This window comes from Leuciscus leuciscus, assembly GCF_965113295.1.
Source record: "Leuciscus leuciscus genome assembly, chromosome: 12".
Lineage (NCBI taxonomy): Eukaryota > Metazoa > Chordata > Actinopteri > Cypriniformes > Leuciscidae > Leuciscus > Leuciscus leuciscus.
The window spans coordinates 37130682-37157799 of NC_138736.1; the positions used below are offsets into that span (position 1 = coordinate 37130682).

At 37.6% G+C, this 27118-nt stretch overlaps 1 protein-coding gene across 1 annotated transcript; it reads left to right on the plus strand.

The window, feature by feature from the left end:
* The first annotated feature begins 7550 nt into the window (after positions 1-7550).
* LOC309511648 (uncharacterized protein) lies at positions 7551-26846 on the plus strand. The gene is made up of 41 exons (XM_082186873.1): positions 7551-7622; positions 8338-8405; positions 8500-8568; positions 8980-9012; positions 10190-10231; positions 10541-10582; positions 10770-10808; positions 11340-11378; positions 11525-11575; positions 11662-11712; positions 12404-12457; positions 12552-12590; positions 13058-13204; positions 13830-13862; positions 13969-14007; positions 14115-14138; positions 14234-14281; positions 14373-14417; positions 14540-14584; positions 14717-14761; positions 14848-14895; positions 14971-15006; positions 15360-15419; positions 16376-16423; positions 16946-16993; positions 17336-17395; positions 17761-17805; positions 17964-18005; positions 18085-18114; positions 18212-18295; positions 19498-19590; positions 19673-19726; positions 20469-20513; positions 20615-20665; positions 20737-20781; positions 20867-20899; positions 21620-21664; positions 21961-22014; positions 22967-23002; positions 23214-23258; positions 26350-26846. Exons 1-41 carry the CDS (start codon positions 7612-7614, stop codon positions 26382-26384), a joined length of 2001 nt encoding a protein of 666 aa, XP_082042999.1. The 5' UTR covers positions 7551-7611; the 3' UTR covers positions 26385-26846.
* Positions 26847-27118: the final 272 nt, after the last annotated feature.

A 27118-nucleotide genomic window follows, 5' to 3' on the forward strand; every position in this document is an offset into this window, starting at 1 on the left:
AGGAGGCAATGCCTCCATGCGCTATGATTGGATATGATTGGATATGATTGTTTCACACGATAAATCCCACCTCTCGTTTTCATGAATATGAATGAATAAACAATGGTGTTAATGTAAGACGAATTAAAAAGTAAGTAAACAACTCACCCACGTTGACAGGACACCGTTTTCAACTACAATTAAAGGCAATTATAACGAAACTTATTTTTATAACAAAAACAAAAGCTTTTTATGTGTTTTAGTTATTCGTTTACACGACAATGGCTTTTTGGGAGCCTGAAAATGCACACTTTTGAAAACGGGTTTCAAAATGCACGTTTTTGAAACCGATGCCGTCATCGTCTCCGTGTGGACTGCAAAAACGCCAATTTGTGAACGTCATACGTATGTGTATTATGTGTTAGGTCTATTTAGGTGCGTAATGTTTTTATTTTTACAAAGTGACATCGCCAACTACTGGCCGGTTAGCATAATGCAGCGTTATTAGTCGTTTCCGCAGATCTGTGACAACGTTGTCGTCTGTATGTAAATTACGCAAAGAAATGATATGATATAGTACATCATTGTCATGTAAATGTACTCTTAGATATCACCACTTTATGTCACGTCAAAATCAAACATGAGATGGTTTGAAAACATGATTTGCGGGGGGGGTTTTTTAGTGAGCAATAAGTTTGGTGAAACAGCTGAACATCAGTACACAAATAAATTAAATTTCATAATTAAGAGAGTTTAAATTAGAATGAAAGAGAATTAAATGAAAAAATAATCGGAGAAATTTCTTCGTTGCGTTCTTCAACATCTCAGCAAAGCAAGTAGAGTTTGCACGTGTGAATGGCCAGATCGTGTGAATGGCCCTATGAATGTGTCATATTTCAGCGGTTTTAGTCAAAGAAAGAAAGTCTTATCTAAGCTCTGATGTCTTCATTTTTTTAAGATTTAACCAGCAGGCTAGATTCCTTGACCCCTACACAGAGAAAGAGTTAAGTTTCCACGTGCGTCTCCACAGGCTCTTTGGAGCACGACACAATCTCACATTACATCTCGGTGGTCTAAACCTGGCCCGAGGGTGAACAAACGCGAGGATGAGGAGGAAGAGGAAGGTGTACCCCAGACAAAAGCCACCAAACAGCTCAGGACAAAGCGCTCGCGGGCCGCCTGTCCGAGCGTGACTCACGGGCTCTGTGTGCAAATGTTCCCGTCACCCCTGTACGGGCCTTCTCAAACTTACGGGAGGCCGATGAAACCAAAGGCTGGCTTTCAAAATGGAGACGGCCAGTGAAGCTTGACCCTCGCAGTGCATTAGTTTCCCCCGCGGCCCACTTTCCCGACAGCTTCGAAGGGGGGCGGAAGGACGCGAGAAGCCTTGAGAAATATTAGACTTTAATTTAAGGCGTAAGAGGGTTTAAACATCTACTCTGATCTGGTGGCTTGATATCTGTGAGAAAAGGCCTACCTTTTACTGAAAAAAAGGCCCTGTTGAACAGCGACACACTCAGCTGACGGTTCTTGCATGTAATATAAGAATCAAGCGCATTGCTGTTTGACTAATATCCAAAACTAGCAGCTAGATGAAAACCCTATCAAACTCCAAAAATACATATTCATATACATGAGTGTTCGTTATCTGAACTCATTTATCAGCTTCTGTTGACAATCCATTGAGTGGCAATTCAAGATTTCAACACTGTGTTTGGTTTTCCTGAGGTCAAGACTCATGTGTGATAAGTTCTGTCCACACACTCTCTCATTTTCATGTATTCGATTCATTTCTTTGTTAGTCATTCTTAAAAGAAAAGTTCAGCCACAAATGAACATCCTGTCATTCCGAACGCACACATCCTGCTATTGTCTATGAAACGCAAACATTTTTATGCACTTCTTTTCAATAACACTTTGAAATCACCTTAAGGCAAGACCCAGAGAAAGAAATCCAGGATAAGAATGAAAGGATAAAAAAGAAATCTAAAATCCTCTCAGGAAAAACCTATATAAAAGCAGGTTTCACATCAATGCCATTGAAGAACCATCTTTGGTTCCCCAATAGAACCTTTCAATAAACAGATATTTCTTCTTTTTTTGTGTGTGAAGAACATTTTAACAATCTAAAGAATATTTTTTCACGATAAAGAACCTTTGATGGAATGGAAAGATTCCATGGATGTTAAAGGCTCTTCGTTGATGCCACTACCTAATGTTAAGATTTCTGTTCTGGAATTTTATGCAAATGAAGGCATATTTAATTAGATAATGGTGCATTTGCATATTTAAACATTATTTTTAAAATTATTTAAACACAAAAACTTGTAGGCTATAACAAAACATGTAACATGTTTGTCTATGTAAGAATGTTCATGTATTAATCGCTTTTTATTGCCAAATGTGTGAACAGCTTGTAACAAAGCTTAAAAACGAGACCTTTCCTGACTTCCTAAGTCTATGAAAGCCTGTAGACTGATTTTTAATGTGAAAGACTCGGGACGTTTTTGCCGGGAAAATCAAAAGGATGTGTGAGTGTGACGGTTAAGCGCGCTCCCGAAAGCCTCTCTTCCATTCTTTGACACATGAAACAAATGATAATGTTCAGGATAATGCAGAAAGATACATTCAGTAATGTCAATGTGCCATGCAAAGAAACGAGAATAATTCAAACTATAGTCGCACAGAACTATGCTGTAGTCTCCAATATACTTTATAATAAAAACTATCATAATAGTGTAATTTTAATTAGGCCTACCTCATCTGTCGACACGATGCCGGTGAATTGTAGAGCTGGTGCAAACATCACTATGATCAGATGCTTCCTTAACTGCTGCTTTCTCACCGCTGTCATTTTTATTGTTTTATTTTATTATTTTACTTCTAAGCAAACAACAAAAAATAACTTCATTGAGTATTTCAGGTCTTGAATCACGTTCAGTCTCTTGTGCGTTACATGTGCACGTGTGCGAGTTGCTGCTGCAGTTCACTTAACGGCCACCAGTGTCGCTGAAAACAAGGTTTCTGAATTATTTAGCCCCTTTAATGTACAATGATAAATCAAATGGGGAAGTATTGAAACATAGTATTATTCACTTGTGGTGTCTTGCCTTACAAGTATCAAAGTGCAACTTGTGCAATATATTTTAGGTCATCAATACATTGCATCAGGTTCAGTGTCACTGATGCAACATGATGTGCCAGTTAAAAAATACAGGACGGATAATAAAACAACTTTTTGAAGATCTTCCATGAAGATGTAAATGTGGGTCTGTTTCACACACAAAGCTTTCATATCACTCACCTATGAAATATAGAGCTGGTACAGACAAAAACTGAAACCAACTAGAAAGTAAATAGGCCCAATATAACACTTGGCAATGCAAAAATCATTCTGTAGTTGTTTAATATCGGTTGCAAACATTAATTCGAGAACCAGGGCAGGAAATGAGAACTTGTCTGACCCTCTGATTAAGTTTAACATCCACCTGTCCACACTATTCCTCTGTCCTGCTGTACGACATATTAGATTTGGCCCACGGTGATTAATTACAGAGCGGTTCAGGGACCCAAAACTCCAGTGCCGCAGTCATTTCAGACCGATCGGGTTTCTAAACAGATTGGCTCCTTCAGGACGATCAGAGGTGGCTCGTGACCAGTGAGACAAAAACTCCTAACAGAGCTCTGGATGAAGCTGAAATTGGAGAACAGAACAGGAATCTGTATGAGAAAACAGGTCTGTATGTGTGTGTGTGGTTTAATCTGTGTGATTGTACTGGACCACAGTGGAACTCACCTCTTGCTTCCTACATGCTCTCCTGTGATCTGCTGCGGTCTCTGAGGATCTTTGTGTTGAAGTTAATAAAAAAATTAAATAAAAAAAGGAAATCATTTTTACATTTTATGCACACAAAAAAGAAGATTGTCAATCAGGAAAGTAGGCTATATTTATATTTATGTCACATATATTTTTATATATATATATTTATATAAATATGCATATTTAAAAAAAAATGATATACTCAATCTAGAAATATACTTTTTAATTATATGTTAATATTAAATTTAATTGATATTTAAATATAAAAAATACTGTAAAAAATAAAAAAACATTATATATATTTAATCTATTTACATTTACATAAATGTATACATGTCATGTGTGAAAATATATAATATATATAAACATAGTATTGATCAAAATTGATATAATATATGATATAATTGATGAAAATGTATATAAATATAGAAAATCTATTTATTTGATATATATGTCTGTTACACACACCAATACACTGAAAATAAATAGATTTACTGTATATATATATATATTGCAGATTTTTTCTGAAATATTTTTTCTCTTTTGAAATATTTTTAAATCAAGATTAAAATAAAATGAGTGCTGTTAATCGTGATTAATCGATTCTAAAATAAAAGGTTTTTTTTACATACTTTGGCAAGAAATAAATATATTTTTGCCACATAGGATACAACTGTGGTGGTCCGTCATTTTCCATATGTCTTGAGCCGCTGTACCGTCTGACCCCATCGGTCAAGCTGGACCGATCCAGGACTGCGCTTCTAATCTCGTCACCCAAGGTTGGCTCCGAGAGCGCTACGGTTTCAAGCACCGAACAGAGAGCTTTTGTCTGAGCGCAGGCAGGCCTGCAGGAATGAAGGAAGCCACAGGACACGAAACTGGTGAAGAGAAATCTGCCCACATCTGCCAGCAAGACCAGCAGATGTTAAATAATACTGCTGTCAGTATGTCTTTTCATTCCTTTGACAGATACTGTACCAGCAGGTGGACTTTTTTATCAGCAATTGTTAACATTTACAGTAGTGCTCATTTCATGTGAAGACCCATGTTGAATCGGCTGCCCTGGCCCAACAATATGCAAGTTTAGCACTGAAAAAACACACTCACCGGCCACTTTATTAGGTACACCTTGCTAGTACCAGGTTGGACCCCTTTTGCCTTCAGGACTGCCTTAATTCTTCATGGCAGAGATTCAACAAGGTGCTGTAAACATTCCTCAGAGATTTTGGCCCATCTTGTCATGATATCATGCAGATTTGTCGTCTGCACATCCATGATGTGAATCTCCTGTTCCTCCACATCCCAAAGCTGCTTTACTGGATTGAGATCTGGTGACTGTGGAGGCTGTTTGAGTTCAGTGAACTTATAGTTATGTAGAAACCAGTGTGAGAAGATTTGAGCTTTGTGACATGGTGTGTAATCCTGCTGGAAGAAGGCATCAGAAGATGATACACTGTGGTTATAAAGGTAAGGACATGTTCAGCAACAATACTCGGGCTGAGGCGTTAAAATGATGCTCAATTGGTACTAAGGGGTCCAAAGTATGTCAAGAAAATATCAATCACACCATTACACCACCAGAACCAGCCTGAACCGCTGATACAAGGCAGGATGATCCATGCTTTCATGTTGTTTATGCCAATTTTGCAGCAGAAATCAAGACAAATTTTTCCAATCGTCTATTGTCTGATTTTGGTGAGTCCGTGTGAATATAGCCTCAGTTTGCTGATCTTATCTGACAGGAGTGTTACAGTGTGTCTTCTGCTGGTGTAGTTCATCTGCTTCAAGGCTGAACGTGTTGTGAGATGCTCTTCTGCAGGCCTCAGTTATAATGAGTGGTTATTTGAGTTACTGTTGCCTTACTGTTGTATTATACATTACATGTGTTTACCATACATGATCATTCTGCTGAATAGATAATTGTGTAAATGCATAACCAACAACAGAATTGCATTTATCAGATTAAGAAGTTTACAAGGCTTTTGATGTCAACAAGAAGAATTTGCTGCTTTAAATGTTGAAAAACCTATTTATTTTAACTATATAAGATTAGTTATTAGCTTAGCTGTATCTTATTATTTGCATTTAGCATTATTATCTCGATTATGTGTTTCGCAACCTCTTCGGAAAGCTCATGCAACATTACGTTATGTGGATTCAGGGTCAGAATACACACACATAAGATCACATTTCACAATACAACAAAGAAAGCTTGTTTAGCTCAAGAGCTCATTAGCTTTGCTACGACACACGTCCATTTAGCTCATCAGGCCGAGTTTATCACAGAAATGCATTTCAAGGCCTGCTGGTGTTCGTTACATTGTAAAACGGGCTTGATGTGAACTGGCTCGCTGTACAGGAATGCAATCTTCCCGTGAGCTGCCAGCGATTCAGTTACTGCTATGGGACAGGAGCATTAGCTTATGCAACATATACGGATACCACAGCACTTGAACAGGCCATGCTAATCCATTAACACATCACAAGCCATTCCAGTTTACTAGCGTTCCCATTCTTTTCTTTCCTGAAAGATCTGGCAACCACTGGTCTCAAATTTATAGATACATGCATAAAACCAGCCAAAAGTGATTTACTAGTCATAGCTGGCTATAAAACTGGTCAGTCAGGTTTGAAGGTTTTTTTGAGAGGTTTTGGCCACTTGTCAGCTAGTCGAGCTGGGAGATCAAATAACTGACCAGCTAAACCAGCAAAGCACATTTTCAGCTGGAAAAAGAGACCAAAAGGCTGTGCATCCTTATAAAAAGTACCTTTTTGAGCAGACTGAAACATAGTTTAGAATTCAAGATCAATCATTCTAAAATGTTGATTTGCTGCTCAATTTCTTATTATTATCAATGCTGAAACAATATAAGTATTAATTTCTTGGTATATATGTAAACAATTTCCACAAAATAGAAGCACAACTTTCAACATTGATGATAATCAGAAATATTTCTTGAGCATTAAATCAGCATAATGATTTCTGAAGGATCATGTGACACTGAACACTGGAGTAATGATGCTGAAAAAAATCAGCTTTTCATTACAGGAATAAATTACATTTTAACATATATTCAGATAGAAAGCAGTTATTTTGAATTATAAAAATATTTCACAATATTACTGTAATTTTTTACCGTATTTTTTATTAAATAAATGGAGCCATGGTGAGAATAAGAGACCTTTCAAAAACATTAAAAAATATTCCAAACTTTTGACAGTGCAAACACTTAATCATAAATTGAGTGATTTTTTTTCATATTTGTTTAAAGTGCTAAATCAGAAAGAAGCATCTGGAAACCTCTGATCTTAAACTAGCCAGGTCATCATGCTCAGATGAGAGAAACCCAGTAAGACCCTGTGGTTGCTGTGGTGTTGTGCAGGCTGGCTGTGCCCTCCACTGGCTGATCCGCCTTACTGATCCCACAGCCGGCCCAAGAGGATGATGGGACATGCCATAAATAAAGACCTTTTTCTATCTTAATCTTTGGCATCATTAGTCAACAGCCAATGTACAGTACATATACATCAGCATTTCTGCACTGTAATGCTCGAAGACTGCAGATCTGAACTGAAAATGAATTATGAATTTAAAAACGTCGCAGGACTCACCTGTGGTTTCAGTCTTCAGAGGGAGTAGTTTGAATGGCACGGGTTGGGGTTAGACATCAAGTCCTGCCCCTTAACAAGATGGGGGGCTGGAAGGGTATAAAATGTATTTTGGTGCCCAGTCAAGCATAAGGAAGTCAAAAGCACGTTTGCTGGTTGCTTTATGTCTGCTGCACAGTTTCCCACATAAACCTGTGCTAAAGATGCTGTCACGGTAAGTCAATGGCGTTTGATTTATAAGAACCGGTCTGACTCTTAAATTGACTTCATTGATTATAGTGGAACAACTGATAGCTGATTAATCAATATATAGCAGAGAGGAGCTGTGGATTTTTTTATTAAGGTGCTTGTATGAGGACATTCATGCATTTGGTAGATGCTTTTATCTAAAGTGACTTTACATTCAAGGTATATGGATCAATTATCGCATGACCTTGGTATCAAACCCATGACCTTGGTGTTGCAAGCACCACACAAGCATGTTTTATGTAGGATTTGTATTCAATAATTTTGCATTTCAATGACATTTGCATATGACTTATATCTGGTTATAGTTTAGAGTCTGTGCTATTTTGATGTTGGGAGTCTCATTAAGTGATATACTGTCCAATTACAGCTGTGCTTTCTGAATATTACAATACTGTAGCATAAAAATATGTATCTTGTTGTAAACTCAGTGCTAAGTATTGCTTTTAAGCCGTACTTATTTTTATTTTTTAAAACCAAGCACTGAATTTACTTTCCAAGTTAAAATAATATTAAAATCATACATTTCTCAAGAGAATAGTTGGCCATTTTCAGAGCTGTTATTGAGAATATGCATTGATAAACTGCATGATATATACCCTAAACAGCATCTAACTTAGTTTTGGGGGGTCATTGTGCTTCACGTTTGCTCATTCTGGACTCTTATCGTTTTGCTTTCACAGAAATCTTGTAATTGCTTCAGTGGCTGTTGTGTTTCTGGTGTCCACCATATCAACGGCTCCTGTTGAAGGTACGAGCTCTTCTCCCAGAGGGCTTCATTTAATGACACACTCTTGTGTTTAGCATACAGCGGCCACACGTATTTACACGATCTCTCCGGACAGATAAGGAGCCCGAGGAAAATGACTTTGAGGCTGAAGAGGGCGAAGAAGAACTGTCTGAGGAGGACGATGGTAGGAGATGATGGTCTTTTAGATAGTAAAAGAATTAAAATGTCCCGAGGAGAGCTGATCGAACCACATCAGAAAGCTCATATTGTGGGCAATTTGATACGACATGATCCTGCAAAAGGACAAAATGAAAAGTTAATACTATAACGTTCATGATAAATAGTTTCTTGAATCGTTTTTTAAAAATACGTTAAGCTTCATAAACCCAATTTTTAACACCATTAAAGTGAGTAAAGCAACAGTTTCTAGGAGAAAATAAAACAGCCTTTAACTGACAGTAGATGAATGTGAATCCTAAACTAATATTCTGATAACAGTCAGCAGATCTGTGAGGGATTCAGGACAGAAAGAGGAGAAGGGCAAAACAAAGGAGCGGTTGTTATAAACTGTATCGATTTTCCCTTTTCTTTACAGATGATGATGACTCCAAAGGTCAGCATATGAAGGGTGGGTGACAAGTTCACAACTTACCACCATTGTGCAAAACCTCAGTCATCTTTAATAATCACATAATGAGTCATAATTTGCTTTAAAAGTCAGTCTTTCTTAATGAGGCTGAGCTATATACATTTGGGGTTCTGCCATAATCACATCAAAAATTACACTTACAAAAAAGTACAATGGTATTATTTCTTGTATAATGTGCTAGTTGTCATACCTCGTTTTTTTGGCCTCGATCATTATGATTTTAAAGTACCATGATGTATAAATATGGTAATCATACAGTATCATTAAAGTAGGATGCTGCCATATATATTCTGGACTTGATAGCATGGTACAACCATGTTGTTGTTTTTTGGAAAGTATGCTATTCTTTGAACAACCTTGTGGTTTCATGTTAATACCATAGTACAGTGATGGTAATATTACCAAAATATGTAATATTTACATCGTATTTACAAAGTTTTTCCATTGGATTTCATTGGAATACCATAGTATAACCATCTGATAAGGTACCACAGTACTTTTTGTAAGGTAATTAAGATACACTACCGTTTAAAAGTTTGGGATCTGTAAGATTTTTTCTAAAGAGTCTCTTCTGCTCACCAAGGCTGCATTTATTTGATCAAAAAATACACTAAAAACAGTAATTTTGTGAAATATTATTACATATATTATTGCAAAGCTGAATTTTCAGCATCATTACTCCAGTCTTCAGTGTCACATGATCCTTCAGAAATCATTCTAATATGATGATTTGCCGCTCAAGAAACATTTATGATTATCATCAATGTTGAAAACAGTAGCGAAACGTTTTCTTTGATGAATTCAAAGTTCAAAAGAACAGCATTTTATTTGAAACAGAAATCTTACAGACCCCAAATATTCCATCAGTAAAAATTACAAATGTGAATAAAGACTAAAAACTGACGAAGATTTGGAGGTTTTAGACGCAACAAAAATAACTAAAATCATATCTAAAATGTTCATAAAAGCCTATAAAAGCAACTTAAAATGTATATAACTGGTTTACACGAGATGCAAACCCCCTTAAGCGCATGTAAGAAGAGTGTTTTTGTTCTTCCAGAGGGCCACCTGGCCCAAACTGATTGATTGACCTGTGAGAAATGATCTCTGGGAGTCTTAAGAATATGTTTCTTGTTCCTCTCCCTCTTTCCCAAAGGAGCCGGATCGCAGCAGGCCACTGCAGCACCCAAAGGCTTGGGTAAGGTGAAGCTAATCCTCTTTAAAGCTGGAGGTAGAGAACACTGAACCTCTCAGCACTGGAAAATAGTTCACTGGGTGCACCCTACTCAGAAAGCAAAGCCAATCGGTACTTAATCTGGTTTAGGGATCAGGTATGTGGAGATTTTGCCACAGTGGCTGAACGGCATTGCTCGATTTATTAATAAATGTGGAAAGATGAAACATCATCAGCCGCCTCAGGTGCACGGGCCTAGCGCAGTGAGAGGGCATGTTTGTGGGACTGGTGTTTCGGGGCCTTGTTTAGACTGAAAGGCTGTTTTTCTCCAAGGTATGACTCCTGGCAGCGGCGTCGCGGGCGAATCCCCAAACGGTAAGGAAAGTCTACTCGATAACGCAAAAACAAGTTCTTTAAAACCTGTTCGGAGTGCATTAGCCTCTCATGGCCTCTGGTGAAAGGTGAATTTGTTGGGAGTTAAATGGCCACTTTTCAGGCCTCGCTTTTCTGTTCCTGAAGTCCAATACATCTTTTGACAAAAACCTTTGCTCTTGTTTCCCAGGTCAGAAACTCAATGGTGGCACTCAAACTGGCCAAGTCTGTAAGTGTGAACCTGATCTATCAGGGGCAAAACTTTCACACAAGCCCTACTTTAGAAGAGCAACACAGACTGACCCTGTGTAGAAAACACCTCAGCTTTACAAACACGTTTCGCTCATTACATTATGAAAACGCTATTTCTGAACATTTTCTTGGTTATGTGAACGCACTTTATGGGAACGTTTCAATTTGCAAACATTATGGGAATGTTACTTTTGAATGTTCTCTAAACATTTAAAAATCAGAAGAAAAAAAAAGTTCATTATTAATGTTACTGGAAGAATGTTCGTTTGTAACTTTGAGAGAACCTTGCCTTAACGTTAGCCAAAGTTCTGTATACCTTGTGGTACTATTGAGAGTATTCACTGTCCATATTTACTGTGGCCTTTTAAGTCCTCATGACCTCGTGTTGTTTTCTGAAGAAACTATTTAGTTTTTATCCATTGAATGTGCTAAAAATGACCGTACGGTTGCCTTTGATATCTTCTCTTCCATGTCTAATAAGACAGTAAAAGTGTTTTTGTCATTCCAGCATCAAGCAGCACATCAGCAGCTTCAGATGGAGCAAACGGTAACCAGCATCACTCAGAATAATAATGTTTTGTTCTTCATTTAACTGCTTGACATTGGATTACTGAAGGCCTTTTCAGACGGACGACAGTGTTTTATTACTGTAGAAAGAATGGCCTCTCAGTAATGCGTCTGTGTGGGTTACAGGAAGTAACGGTAGAGACGGTTACTCTCGCCCGCCTGGATCAAGTTCTCATGGTACGGTATTCGCCTGCGGTAAACATGCTTTCCTTTGTTTTTACCCTGACAAGTTTTCCTAATCACCGTATTTATTTCACTTACAGGTGCAAGTTACGATGGACAAGAGGGGTCCAAATCAGAGATAGTTCCTTCAGGTACCCGATCACTGATTTTGACTTGAAAAACTAAAATTACACATTATTGCATAAAAACTAACAATGCTTTAATACTAAATGACATATTATGCACTATATTCAATACAAATATTACATTTTATAATAAAAGTGTATACAATATAATTAAACATTTAATTAATATACACTACTGCTCAAAGGTTTGAGGTCAAGATATTTACGTATTTAAAAGAAAACTTTTATGCTCATCAAGGCTCCATTTATTTGATAAAAAATACAGTAAAATCAGTAATATTGTGAAATATTATTGCAATTTAAAATAATTGTTTTCTATGTGAATATATAGTGAAATGTAATTTATTCCTGTGATCAAAGCTGAATTTTCAGCATCATTACTCCAGTCTTCAGTGTCACATGATCCTTCATAAATCATTCTAATATGATGATTTGATGCTCAAGAAACATTTATGATTATTATCAATGTTGAAAACAGTCGTGCTGCTTCATATTTTTGTGGAAACTAATCAATGAGTAGAAAATTCAAAAGAACACCGTTTATTTGAAATCTTTTGTAACATTATCAATGTCTTTACTGTCACTTTTGTCATCCTTTCAAAATAAAAGGAATAAAAAAATAAAAAAAATCGTACTGACCTCAAGCTTTTGAACTGTAGTGTATAACATGACGAGTAACCAGAGAAACTGTTCTCAGGTGTAGGAGCTGGAGGAACGGGTGCTAATGGAGGTTCAGGATCAAAAGTCCCTGGTAATTACATTCAGAAACCTTTAAATTATTGTTCAAAATAGGATATTTCAAAGAATTTAGAAACTTACAGCCTAATAAATTGAATGCATTTCAGGCACAGACGGGGGAGTCCATTCAGTGTCCATTTCTGTTGGTAAGAGATCGATCTGTTTATATTGGCAATCAGGGTTCATATTATATTTTGTAATTTGTTTATATTATGCACACCAAATCATATTATATCCAAAGGCCTAATAATATTAGAATATTCTCTAAAACTTTACTTGAAGCCTTCATATATAATGCATTATTTAAGTATTTTTAATGCATTAATTATGCCTTGTAATGCACATTATAATGCATTGTGTGATCTCATGAATTGTAACCACAAAGTGAAATTCATTAAAACCCATGAGAATCAACCAATTTCAGATGTAACAAGGAATCTGCAGATATTATAATGCATTTTCACTTTGGCTACATTTATAAAATGCATTATAATGTATTATAAATACCTTTAGAGTCCACAAGAAATGTGTTAATGAATATTCTAGTGATTGAAAAAGTGGGGGTTAATCTTTTTACGCACCACATAATGTGATATCTTTGTCAATCTCACAGTGCCATCAGGTCAAGGGTCATCAGGCCACATAGCAGCAGGTCATGGGTCAACAATGTCATCCAGCCACACGTTTGACCAACCATCAGCAGGGCAGACGTCAGGTGGTGTGGGTGTCGTTTCCTCCGAGGTCCAATCACAGCCTGAAGGTATTTAAATCGAAACGATCAAATGTAAGACTTACATGGTGACCTCCTCATGAAAGAGCACATGTTATGCTTTTTTACATTTTCAACCTTCTTTAGTGTGTAATGTTGCTGTTACAAAGCACAAAGTCCCTCCAGCGGGAGTTATTCTTTATATCAGTGTCACTGTTTCTAAACTCCCTGAAACGCCTCCATTGTAGTCTTGAGTTTTCTTCCGGGAACGAACACATCACAATATTCCTCATTTAAATAATTCCCGCCCATGACATACGCAAAATAAAGGTGCGGGACCTGACTGAGATAGTTAATAGAAGTGTGAAAACTCACAGTTATGGTAAGGGGCGGGGCATTTACCAAACACGCTCAAAGCGTTTGACCAATCACAACACACTGATCCAGCCGACCAATCAGAGCACATTGTGCTTTTCAGAAGGAGGGGCTTCATAGAGACAGGAACTAAACAGAGTGTTACTGACAGACTGGGAAGAGAGGAGCTGCAATAATGTACAATGTATAAAAAATAACATTCAAGCATGAAAACCTATTCTATTTGACCCCAAAAACTTTGTAAAAGGGCATAATATGGAATGATATACAAGCAAAAGTTATAATAATGCTCTGTGTTCAGGGTCAGAGGGATTCTCTCCACAGTATGAAAATGGTATGTGTATAACAGGATCTCTCTACTGTATATCATGGAGGTAATTTCTTACTTCTTAAATGCTGTACACACTTATACGAGAACAGATCTTGTCTTCTTGCATCAGGGGAAACGGCTCATGACGGATCTCAAATCGAGTCTCCAGGTGAAAAACGTCACAGTTTACATACACCGCTTACCTGAGGAAAACAAATGTTTTCTGGTAAATGATAACTGATGTCATACTGTATCCTTTTTGTCTTGTAAATTCAGAAATCCCAGAGACAGAATCTAACGGTGAGTATTATTGTGTGTTATAATAATAAACAATATTGTGCACCATATTAATCAGAATGAGCGATTTAGTCACGTTACTCGGGTTCCTCTCACAGGTAATGGGCACAAACAGCTCCTGAATGGAGGAGACACAGGATTCACAGGTGAGGAAACAATGCTCTTTATGGACTGACATTTCATACAACATGAAACAGATAATAAAAAATAACAATATCTTTGCTGTTTTTGATGCAGGTTTGGATCATTTCATGCCAGGCACAACTCAGATTCAAGGAACAGGTATAAAAAACATGATTTAAAACCTGAACATGGAAGGACCATTAATTCCCAAGATACTTACACTGTTTTCCTTTGAGATTTCAGTTCTCACATGTGCGTCTTTTGTTTTGTGTACATCTCAGGTGGTTTTGATTCATTTGGCACAAGCCCCCATCTGGAAATTACAGGTAAACATCAGTTCAACTCTTCAGGCCTACAAAAACACATTTTATTTTGTCAGTTACCGAGTTGAATCTATCAGTCAGTCAATAATGTGAGCATCAGAACAAACTGAATATAGCAGAAACTTTTCATTTCAGGCATAATAGACCAATCAAGCCATGACTTCCTTGTTGGCTTAATGGGTGAGCATTCCTTCATTCTCATTAGTTAGTGTAGGGAATATTGAATGCTGTTTCTCAGTTTGGACTCTGAATGTCTCCCTCTACAGGTGGAATAGGAGAGAGCTTTGGTCCAGACACCCAAACAGACGGTCTAGGTACGCTTTTAGACCTCTTAGACACTCCTCCAGACGTTCCGCCCACATGCCTAGTAACTGACGCTGTCTCAACAGATCACATGGGACTCGCATTTCAGGTGGATTCGGCAGGTAAGCGTCCACTTCACATTGTCCATTTTTCATAACCAGAGAGGCTTGATGTTTATGGCTTTTGGGCTGCGGACACCAGAATTGCTTTCTGCTGATCTCATTGGCCTTGTAATAAACAGGACGTCCCGCACTAGTTAAATTTACATGATTTACATTTATGCCCATGCTGTGAAACGGCTCACATACGGCGCTGAGAGCCTTCCTCCAATCCGTCCAGCCGTCATGCTGTACTAATTATGGGCTGCACTGACAGAATAAACCAGCCAGTTTCTGTGTTCTACCTAATAATTTACTGAAAGATGACTGGTGTGAATCAAAGCTGTCTTTTCTCTCTCACTCGCTCTCCGTTCCAGCCGCTGGCCTGAGTCCAGGGCACCCGTCCAGTGGCGGCCCGGTTCTAGACGCTCCTCCAGGTAATGGCTGCTGGCTGCCGCTCTGGCCTCCTTTAGGTCCTGTAAATTCAGAGTGCTTTTACCCCAGTAGCCATGGGATTATCCCAGCACACGTCTAATAAACTCTGTCAGACTCACAGTCTTGACACGGGCTCCAAAGGGGGTGTAATGACAACTTTCAGAGACGTTTTTAGTGTCACAGGAGGTCACTGGGGTTTCATGCATCTGTATGGATTACACAGACTGATCACTGAAATCATAACTCAACTTACTGAATGAGTGTAGGAGAGTAGATGATAGACAGATAGATAGATAGATAGATAGATAGATAGATAGATAGATAGATAGATAGATAGATAGATAGATAGAGAGGTATAGATAAATAGATAGAAAGGCAGACAGACAGATGATAGAACAATAGATAGAGAGTTATAGATAGATAGATAGATAGATAGATAGATAGAGAGTTATAGATAGATAGATAGATAGATAGATAGATGATAGATAGATAGATAGATAGATAGATAGATAGATAGATTGAGAGGTATAGATAGATAGATAGATAGATAGATAGATAGATGGATAGATAGAAAGGCAGACAGACAGATGATAGAACAATAGATAGATAGATAGATAGATAGATAGATAGATAGATAGATAGATAGATAGAAAGGCAGACAGACAGACAGACAGATAGATTGAGAGGTATAGATAGATAGATAGATTGAGAGGTATAGATAGATAGAGGTATAGATAGATAGATAGATAGATAGATAGGTAGATAGATAGATGATAGATAGATAGAATGAGAGGTATAGATAGATAGACAGCTGTGTACTCTGACTTTATAGAAAATGCTATAAAATCATTAAACCAAATAGTGTGAATAAAAGAAAAATCATCTTTGAACAGTCACGTCAACATGTCTAGTAAAGCAATAATTTCCCTTGTTAACCGTCTCTTGTTGTGTATATCAGATTATGTCTCTGCTGACAGTGGGAATGGTGATTATACCCACTCAATCAGTAAGTGAAGTATTTGTCTGTTTACTAGCATTAGATTAACAGTGTGTTAACAGACAGGGCCGTATCTGGGGTATCCAGGGTATCCGGGGTATCTGGGGTATCTGGGGTATCCAGGGTATCCGGGGTATCTGGGGTATATCCGGGGTATCTGGGGTATCCGGGGTATCTGGGGTATCCGGGGTATCTGGGGTATATCTGGGGTATATCTGGGGTATCCAGGGTATCTGGGGTATCCGGGGTATCTGGGGTATATCCGGGGTATCTGGGGTATCCAGGGTATCTGGGGTATCCAGGGTATCTGGGGTATCCAGGGTATCTGGGGTATCCAGGGTATCTGGGGTATCCGGGGTATCTGGGGTATCCGGGGTCTCTGGGGTATCCGGGATATCTGGGGTATATCCGGGGTATCTGGGGTATATCCGGGGTATCTGGGGTATATCCGGGGTATATCCGGGGTATCTGGGGTATATCCGGGCCCCAGTGCAGGTCAATATGTGGTTAAATAATCACTTGTGTCTTCAGGCACGTCTGATAATGGATCCCAATCAAAATCACCGGCCGACACAACAGGTAAACTGATGTTGAACAACAATCCTGCATGTTCTGGTGAAGAGCGACTTGAAACACTAAAACAGAAACCCCCGGTTTCACAGACGAGGTTTAAGCCTAGTCCCAGACTTAAATGCATGTTTGAGCTGTTTTAAATGAAAGCAACTTGCACTGATATATCTATATGTCAGTGCTATTGTTTTGTCTCGAGATGCACACCAGTAATGTTTCTTTCTAAGGCACATTTATAAAAGCGACTTAAATCTCCTGATTAAACTCAGGCCTAATCCTGGCTGAATCTAAGCCCTGTCTGTGGAACCAGGTCAAAGTGTGTTGAATCTAAAACCAGACTGATTTTTACAGATTCATCAGTAGTCTTTGACACAATGTCACATCTGGGTCATTCCTTCACAGACTATTCAGGTACGACACCTATTTTGCTAACACTTTACAATAAGGTCTTTATGCATTAACTAACATAACTTAAACAAACTATAATAAGCAATGTATTACAGCATTTATTCATTAGTCAATGTTAGTTAACAAAAATGCAATAGTTCGTAGAGCAAGAACTAATTTTAACAGATACAACTTTGATTTTAAAAATGTATTAGCAAATGTTGAAATGAACTTAAACTATCAATGAAAAATACTTCTAAAGCATTTATTAATCGTATTAATATTAACTAAAGTAGGTAACTAATGTTAATAAAAGGAGCTTTATTGTAAAGTGTATTTTCAATATAGACACGAGACATGATGTTCATCTGTGGTCTTGTTCTCCTCAGAAGGAGGGGCCGATAATAATGGTGCAGATTCACCCGATACGAACGGTAAGCTCGAGTCAACATGTCAACTCACCTTTCCTTTCTGGAAAATGAAAGAAAGGTCCAAGCTGGTCCAAGCTGGTTGACATTGACAACCTGGTTTGTCCAGCAGGGATATGATCATACGACATTATTTTGACACATCGTTTATCTCTGCATTACAGGAAACGGAAACGGTCGGCACAAACCTATAGACATACAGAATGGTACGTTCATATCTCTATAAAAGCATATCAAACATCTAAAAGAGAGAGAACTGCAGTGTGTGTCTGGATTCGTTCACAGGTGACCCTCCAGCCGTTCATCTCGACATCAGTACGTGTCTAGCAATAAAACACACAACTAATCAATCAACACACAATCACAACATCATGTTATTGACAGAGTAATATCCTGGAATGTTTCCCGACAGGCGGAACAGGCCATCATGACGCTGCGACGGAGATGCATCACACAGCTGGTACTATATCAGCCGGCTCCATGACATCACTGAAACTCTATTGATTTGTTAGCCATAATTCAATTTTTATGCGTCTTCTCTTGGCTAGTCGGTCTATAACCAGTGGGGTTGCGTGGGTTTACCAAACGCTTGTGCTCAACACGGAAAATATTTCTCACGGCAGGTTTAAAGCCGCCAGGAAATCCCAATCAAAGATTTGTGGCTTTTGGTGCACGTCTGTAAACCTAACACTAACAACATCTATATGCTAGATAAACATTAAAATTGATGAAATTAGTTAATATACAGATTTAAAATGTAAGAATCATTTGATGTAACTAAAGCATATTATAGCTATTTAAAAAAGGACATGCTTTTTGATATGTTGATTGCAAAACTATGCTACAACACTTTATGGTGTCTTTAATGTAGCCAATATTTAATATAACTAATTTTATAACAAACTATTTCATCCATATGTAACTGTTAATGAACAAATTAAGTCAAGACCCTATACAGGCAAAACCATTGTTTTTTTCATGCACTGGTCAATATTGAGATTTTGCTTATATGACATGCCCTTTTTTTATTATTATTAATATTTTATTCCTAAAATATGGTGATTTTTTTATGGCTGTTGACAATATTTTCTGATTTATGAAGGGATAAAAAGAGAGATTCTCTGTAAAAATCTTTAACTCTGATGTCAACAAAATGAAACAAGAATTTTAAAACTGGCTTTATCCAATGTTCATATTTCTGTTCTAGAAATGGATGGAAATTAGTGTATAGCCTACTTAATTAGATAAAGCCTCATTAATTATTTGTCTTAATTGTCCTGGGAAAGTGAGGTATCAGTTAAAATGTTCTCCCTACTAACCTGTGGCGTCTTCCCTTAAATTAATTGTTCCAAAACCTAGTGAGTTGCTCCAAAAAGTAGGCAGTATTATTTTATGGTTTTACTAAAATTATTATCTAAGGTATTTGTAGAGAAGAGATGAATAAAATCCATCCAAAATGATGAAATTGATATGTTTACCATAAATTATACCATAAATACCATACAAACTTTATTACAATGAATACTGAAAGTTATTTATAAAACAGTTTAATCTAATCAAAACAGACAAATATTTAAGCGTTTTATACTAATTAGGCTTGTGTTATTAGCTTAGCATCATGCTAACACCAAACTCATAACGTGAATTGTGAGTTGAGTATTTATCTAGTCGGCAGCGGTTGATCTAGTCAGTAATGCTGCTCTCTAGGTTTTGAAGCAGAGCTAATAAGTAATAATAACTTACTTGTCTGTACAGGAGACCAGCATGCCGTCAGCTCACATCCAGATGCAGGTCAGTGGCATCACATGAATCACCTCTGTGCAAATATTAGTCTAGTAAGCATCTTTAGAAATGCTATTTTTCTCATTTTCAGTTGGCGCACTTGAACTAGTTGATCACACCCTCAGCCCTTACGCTGACACGACTGGTGAGAAAACATCCTTATTAATATGTTTATAGGTTAAATAATAAACTTGATTTCTTCATTTTAATGCATCTCTCTTTTTACTTCTTTGCTTTTTATTACTTTAAATTTTTAATTGTATTTCTTATGCATTTGTAGAGATTGTTATGGAAGCCCATTTCCGCATCAGAAGAAAAAAATAAAAAGTCAAAATTATGACATAGGCTACAATACATTTATGGGATTAAAAAATTTAATTATGAAATTAAAGTCAAATTGACATAAATAGTAAACATTATGACATAGACCTAAAAAAAAAAATCGAAATTATAGAGTAAAATACTTTTTATGAAAGAAATTATGACAGTTATAATTAGGATATTAAAAAGTCAAAATTATGACAAATCGAAATAATGACATACTAAATCATACTTATGAGATTAAAAATCAAAATTATGACATATTAAATTATAATTTTGACATAGCCTACTAAAACGAAATGATGAAATACTAAATTATGATTATGAGAAAGCCAATAAAATGAGAAAATGTCAAAATTATGAGATAAGTCAAATGTATGACATACTAAGTAAATTATCACATACATACCGACTTTTTAAGTCAGAATTTCAACTTTTTAATAAAAAATTTGGCTTCCACGGATTGTTGTATGATTCTTTTTAAAGTCTTTTTATGTAAAGCACTTTAAATTTTCATTGTGTATGAAATATGCCATATAAATAAACTTTGTTTCGCCCTCTCAAAGGACTTGACGGTGTCACCGGTGGAAGTGCGCAGACAGATATGGCAGGTATTATCTTTGAGATTTTTCCAAACATATTGAATAAATCCACCATGAGTGATTGTGAAAGCAGCATTGGTGTGTAATAACGGAGCTGTCGCTGTGATCAGGTGTGGCGAGTGATCCGGTGACTGAAGGACAGGCTCAAACAGACGTGACAGGTGAGTAAACAACATGCAAATGAGAACTTTAAGTAGTAAATATTTACAACATGCTATTTCCTGTTATTCAGGGCAGGGACACCTAGCTGTGACTGACGGCATGCCGAATTACACAGGTAACCACGTTTCGTCAGTTCATCCAGACACATGTCAGTCTATCAGGGCAGGGTTTCATGTGTAGTGTGTGTTTCTGAAAAGCAGATTCTGTTCATGCAACTGGGACTGGATTCACAGGTGAGTTACCTTTAGTTTAACACACACACACACACACACACACACACCATGATCTGTCTGAATACCGTTTAATGCACAGGTAGTTCCTGTCTGTTTAATCACAGTTCTATATTAATGTGCTGAAGCACACACACACACACACACACACACACACACACACACACACACACACACACACACACACACACACACACACACACACACACACACACACACAACAAGGGGGTAACTTCGCTGTTTTTGAAGTAATTAAACTTTCAGTTTCACTTTAAGTTGAGAGAGACTCTGCACAGATGCAGGTAATTCACACGCACATCTCTCTTTCTCTCTGGATTTTTAATTCAGATAATGCTGATATTCTTTCAAATACATTTAATCTTTCTGCACTAGCTACTTTTATCGATGCGTCTGATTCAAAGCGGGCAGAATGTTACATCTGACGAGCCGTAACTGACTGAATCAATAACAGTTTTAACTTGTCAATGCTGGTAAATGGCCATGGTATAAGCGGGATAATCCACGGCTAACTGTGAATTAAACGATTTGAATGCACTCCGCATCAGGTGTTTCTGTGTCTTCACGTTGTACATTAAAATCGTTTAATGCACTTACATACAGTATATACAAGGGTATGTTAAATAGTGTAAATGTAATAATGAGCTTCATGAACAATCTCTGTATGATTTCTCTGGCATATCAATGTTCTTGTCAAACTTTCAGATGCCTCAGAGACACATAGTAGCATGGTTCAGACAGACTTACCAGGTAAATTACGTTTGAAAACATCTGTCTCATCAGGTGGACTGACTATCCAGGTAAGCTGCCCTTATAAAAAATATACCATGGTAAACATAGTTTCTGCAGAGAATGACAGAAGGACACCGAAGGCCAGTTTGAAGGGAATTCTGTGTGATTTTGCAGTACAATAACAATGGTATTTTGGTGGAAACTATGATTACCATGGTCAGTTTTTTGCAAGGGTTCGCTTACAAAGCAGAAATTGTTTTAAAACATGATTAAAAAATCAAAATGAACCAAACCTTTCTTAAACTCAACTCCAGTCACAGGGGATCCATTCACAGGGGTTTCCTCACAGACAGACACCATGGGCACAGGTGAGTGACACACAACTACAACACAAACTACAAGAAAAAAAAAGAAAAAAATCAGCTGAACCTCATGGGACTCTTGGGAGTCCAAGGAAGTTTATAACATATCTGCAAATTGCATATTATACACATTCATAACATTAATATTTTTAATCAACAAGGGTTGCAATAAAACAGTGCATTAAATTGTATAATGTTACAACGGATTTGTATGTCAAATTAATGCTGTTCTTTTGAACTTTCTATTCATAAAAGAAACCAGAAAAAAAAAAAATTCAAGTCAAGTTCAAGTTTTCAAGAATGATAACAATAAGAACCATTATTAATAATTGAGAACCAATAATAATCAAGCGGCAAGTCATCATATTAGAATGATTTCTGAAGGATCATGTGACACTGAAGACTGGAGTAACGATGCTAAAAATTCTACTTTAACATCACAGGAATAAATTACATTTTGAAATATAGTGAATTATTTATTATTATAGAAAATTATTTTAAAATGTAATATTTCACAAGATTTCTGTTTTTACTGTATTGTTGATATATATATATATATATATATATATATATATATATATATATATATATATGTATATATACTGACTATCCAGGTAAGCTGCCCTTATGAAAATATACCAAAATATACCATGGTAAACAAAGTATATACCATAAACATATTTATACAATAAATTATAAATGATTAAATTATATATATATATATTGTATAAATTACGTTTACTTTAATATTTTTAGTTTGCTTGGATCAATAACTCAACTGCGATAAAATATCTAGCCCCACAAAATAGATTCTTCATGTCAAATGTGTTTTTAAATCACACTACATCTCTAAACCTGCTTTACCTGCTAAACTGCATGTTAACAGGGTGAATTCATCAAATCAGTTGTTTTGATCTGAGCATCTCCAAATGTCACATGGTTTGTTCTCCTCTAACAGGCCAACCTGGTGCTACGGAACAGACACAGCCAGCTGGTAAGCTTCAATGGAGTTCACTTCAGTCACATGAATTATGATTCTGATGATGATCCGTATCTCGCATTCACCTCCACCGCCATGCCAAAACTGTCATGGAAACTTATCATCCATAACCTTGTGAATAAATGCATGTCTGATGGAGATACTGTGATGGTGAACAGATGCTCAACAGCTCTTCTCTTTTCTCTGTTTTGCTTGTTCTGTCCAGTATCAGCAGGTGAACAGTACCACACATCTGGTCAGGGTCCTGAAGGTGGGTCTGAAACTCTCCACGCACACCGTTTCACGCTGAAATATCTATGCACTTCGCATATTCAGCAGAAGCATAATAAAACAAACGGTCCAAATCGTCTCAGAAATATTATGTTTGAACCTTCATCATAAACGATACAGATGTTTGTTAATAAGGAATTATTTTAAGGTACACTACTGTTCAAAAGTTTGGGCTCAGTAAAATGTTTTTATTTAGCAAGGGATGCATATAATTCATCAAAAGTAAGAGTAAATGTATTTTTAAAAGATTTCTAAAAGAAATGCCAGTTTCCACAAAATAGCACATATGCTATTTTTTAATATATAATATACTATTACACACTAATGGGATACAAACCACTCTCTGTGCAATTTCGGTGCATATAATGTACGCAAGTGTAGGTTTACAGAGGACTTGCACCGATATCCGTTGTCCTCGTGTTTCATGAAAGATGCTCAATGAGTTTGGACACCACACCAAAAGCTTAAAGGGATAGTTCACCCAAAAATGAAGATTCTGTCATTAAATACTCATTAAATACATGTCGTTCCAAACCCGTAAGACTTTCATCTTTAAAACACAATTGAATATATTTAAATGAAATCTGAGAGTTTTCTGTCCCTCCATTGACAGCTACGCAAATACCAGTTTTAAAAAGTTACTTCAAAAAGTTCATAAAGAGAACGTAAAACTAATCCATATGAAGTCCAAATTTTCTGAAGAGACACGATCGCTTTATATGATGAACAGAATGATCCAGCGAACATAAACAGAAGCTCAACTGAACCTGCTTGAGAAGTGAGAACAAACCTCATTGGTTCTTGCTGAAGCTCAAACGTGCTGCGTAACACTAGAATGAACCTCATTGGTTCTTGCTAAAGCTCAAACGTGCTGCCTAACACTAGAATGAACCTCATTGGTTCCTGCTGAAGCTCAAACGTGCTGCGTAACACGAGAATGAACCTCATTGGTTCTTGATGAAGCTCAAACGTGCTGCGTAACACGAGAATGAACCTCATTGGTTCTTGCTGAAGCTCAAACGTGCTGTGTAACATGAGAATGAACCTCATTGGTTCCTGCTGAAGCTCAAACGTGCGGCGTAACACGAGAATGAACCTCATTGGTTCTTGCAGAAGCTCAAACGTGCTGTGTAACACTAGAATGAACCTCATTGGTTCTTACAGAAGCTCAAACGTGCTGCGTAACACGAGAATGAACCTCATTGGTTCTTACAGAAGCTCAAACGTGCTGCGTAACACGAGAATGAACCTCAATGGTTCTTACAGAAGCTCAAACGTGCTGCGTAACACGAGAATGAACCTCAATGGTTCTTGCTGAAGCTCAAACGTGCTGCGTAACACGAGAATGAACCTCATTGGTTCTTGCTGAAGCTCAAACGTGCTGTGTAACATGAGAATGAACCTCATTGGTTCCTGCTGAAGCTCAAACGTGCGGCGTAACACGAGAATGAACCTCATTGGTTCTTGCAGAAGCTCAAACGTGCTGTGTAACACTAGAATGAACCTCATTGGTTCTTACAGAAGCTCAAACGTGCTGCGTAACACGAGAATGAACCTCAATGGTTCTTGCTGAAGCTCAAACGTGCTGTGTAACATGAGAATGAACCTCATTGGTTCCTGCTGAAGCTCAAACGTGCGGCGTAACACGAGAATGAACCTCATTGGTTCTTGCAGAAGCTCAAACGTGCTGCGTAACACTAGAATGAACCTCATTGGTTCTTACAGAAGCTCAAACGTGCTGCGTAACACGAGAATGAACCTCATTGGTTCTTGCAGAAGCTCAAACGTGCTGCGTAACACTAGAATGAACCTCATTGGTTCCTGCTGAAGCTCAAACGTGTTGCGTAACACGAGAATGAACCTCATTGGTTCTTGCAGAAGCTCAAACGTGCTGCGTAACACGAGAATGAACCTCATTGGTTCTTGCTGAAGCTCAAACGTGCTGCGTAACACGAGAATGAACCTCATTGGTCCCTGCTGAAGCTCAAACGTGCTGCGTAACACGAGAATGAACCTCATTGGTTCTTGCTGAAGCTCAAACGTGCTGCGTAACACGAGAATGAACCTCATTGGTTCTTGCTGAAGCTCAAACGTGCTGCGTAACACGAGAATGAACCTCATTGGTTCTTGCAGAAGCTCAAACGTGCTGCGTAACACGAGAATGAACCTCATTGGTTCTTGCTGAAGCTCAAACGTGCTGCATAACACTAGAATGAACCTCATTGGTTCTTGCTGAAGCTCAAACGTGATGCGTAACACGAGAATGAACCTCATTGGTTCTTGCAGAAGCTCAAATGTGCTGCGTAACACGAGAATGAACCTCATTGGGTCTTGCTGAAGCTCAAACGTGCTGCCTAACACGAGAATGAACCTCATTGGTCCCTGCTGAAGCTCAAACGTGCTGCGTAACACGAGAATGAACCTCATTGGTTCTTGCTGAAGCTCAAACGTGCTGTGTAACACGAGAATGAACCTCATTGGTCCCTGCTGAAGCTCAAACGTGCTGCGTAACACGAGAATGAACCACATTGGTTCTTGCTGAAGCTCAAACGTGCTGCGTAACACGAGAATGAACCTCATTGGTTCTTGCTGAAGCTCAAACGTGCTGCGTAACACGAGAATGAACCTCATTGGTTCTCACACGTCAAGCGAACATGCTTGAGCTTCTCTTTATCATAACTGATGTGTGAGTTGATGAATGTTTATATGTGAATAAAAGCCTAAATTAAATCTGTTGATCATATAAAGCGATCAAGTCTCTACAGAAAATGTGGACTAAACCGCTCGATTAATATCAGTTTTACAATCTCTTTATGAACTTTTTGAAGCATCAAACTGGTAGTTGCGTAGCTGTCAATGATGACAGAAATCTCTCAGATTTCATCAAAACGATCTTCATTTGTGTTCTGAAGATGAACGAAAGTCTTACGGGTTTGTAACGACATGAGAGTAATTAATTACAGAATTTTTGGATGAACTGTCCCTTTAAATCAAAAGCTGCACAATTTTCAGCTAGTAAATGACTGTCCTGCTAGCTTGACCTCTGACCTGATCTCTGCACTTTCTGAAAGGTGCAGAAAATGTGGAACTGGAAGATACCTGCTGACTTCCACATGAAGCCGCGAGTGAGGTTTCTGCGCTACAGATTTCAGTGTACGGACCAGTACGCCTGGCAGAGGAACCGTGAACCCGCCCGCTAGACCTTAGCTCTCCTTTGTGTGTGTGTCCGTTTGTTTTATTTTTGACTATTTAAACATTCAGAGGATACTGTAACTTAACTTTTTATTGTGCCTGTTTATAAAAGTGCCCTGTAAGTATTTTATTCATCGGTGTGCAGAAACAAAAATCAAACTTTGAACGAGAAGTCACGATTTAAAACGTATTTTCAGATTAAATGCGCAGTGTAAATTTAATGAAAGTTTTCCCCCCATATAATGTCGCTACTGTATTTTCTTGCCTAGATGTTTGAGCACTATTCTTTACAAATGTCACAAATTGTATATTGCTGAATGTATGTCATTTGAAGATAATCTTTACATTAAATTGAACATCTATTTTGAACATCAAATTCAAATATTTGTCATTTTACCTGAGAAACACACAACTTTATGAAGAACTCCATGAACATACCAGTTTGAATGGTGGACCAAGGTGGTCTACCAACCAAACCAATCCAGGTTATCCAAGGTGGTCTACCAACCAAACCAACCAAACCAGGTTATCCAAGGTGGTCTACCAGGTCCAGCAGATGAAAGCCGATCTAGACCAGCTAATGACCATAAACTACCAACTAGAAACCATGAAAAACCAGCTTCAATCAATAGCTGGTTTTAGCAGGAT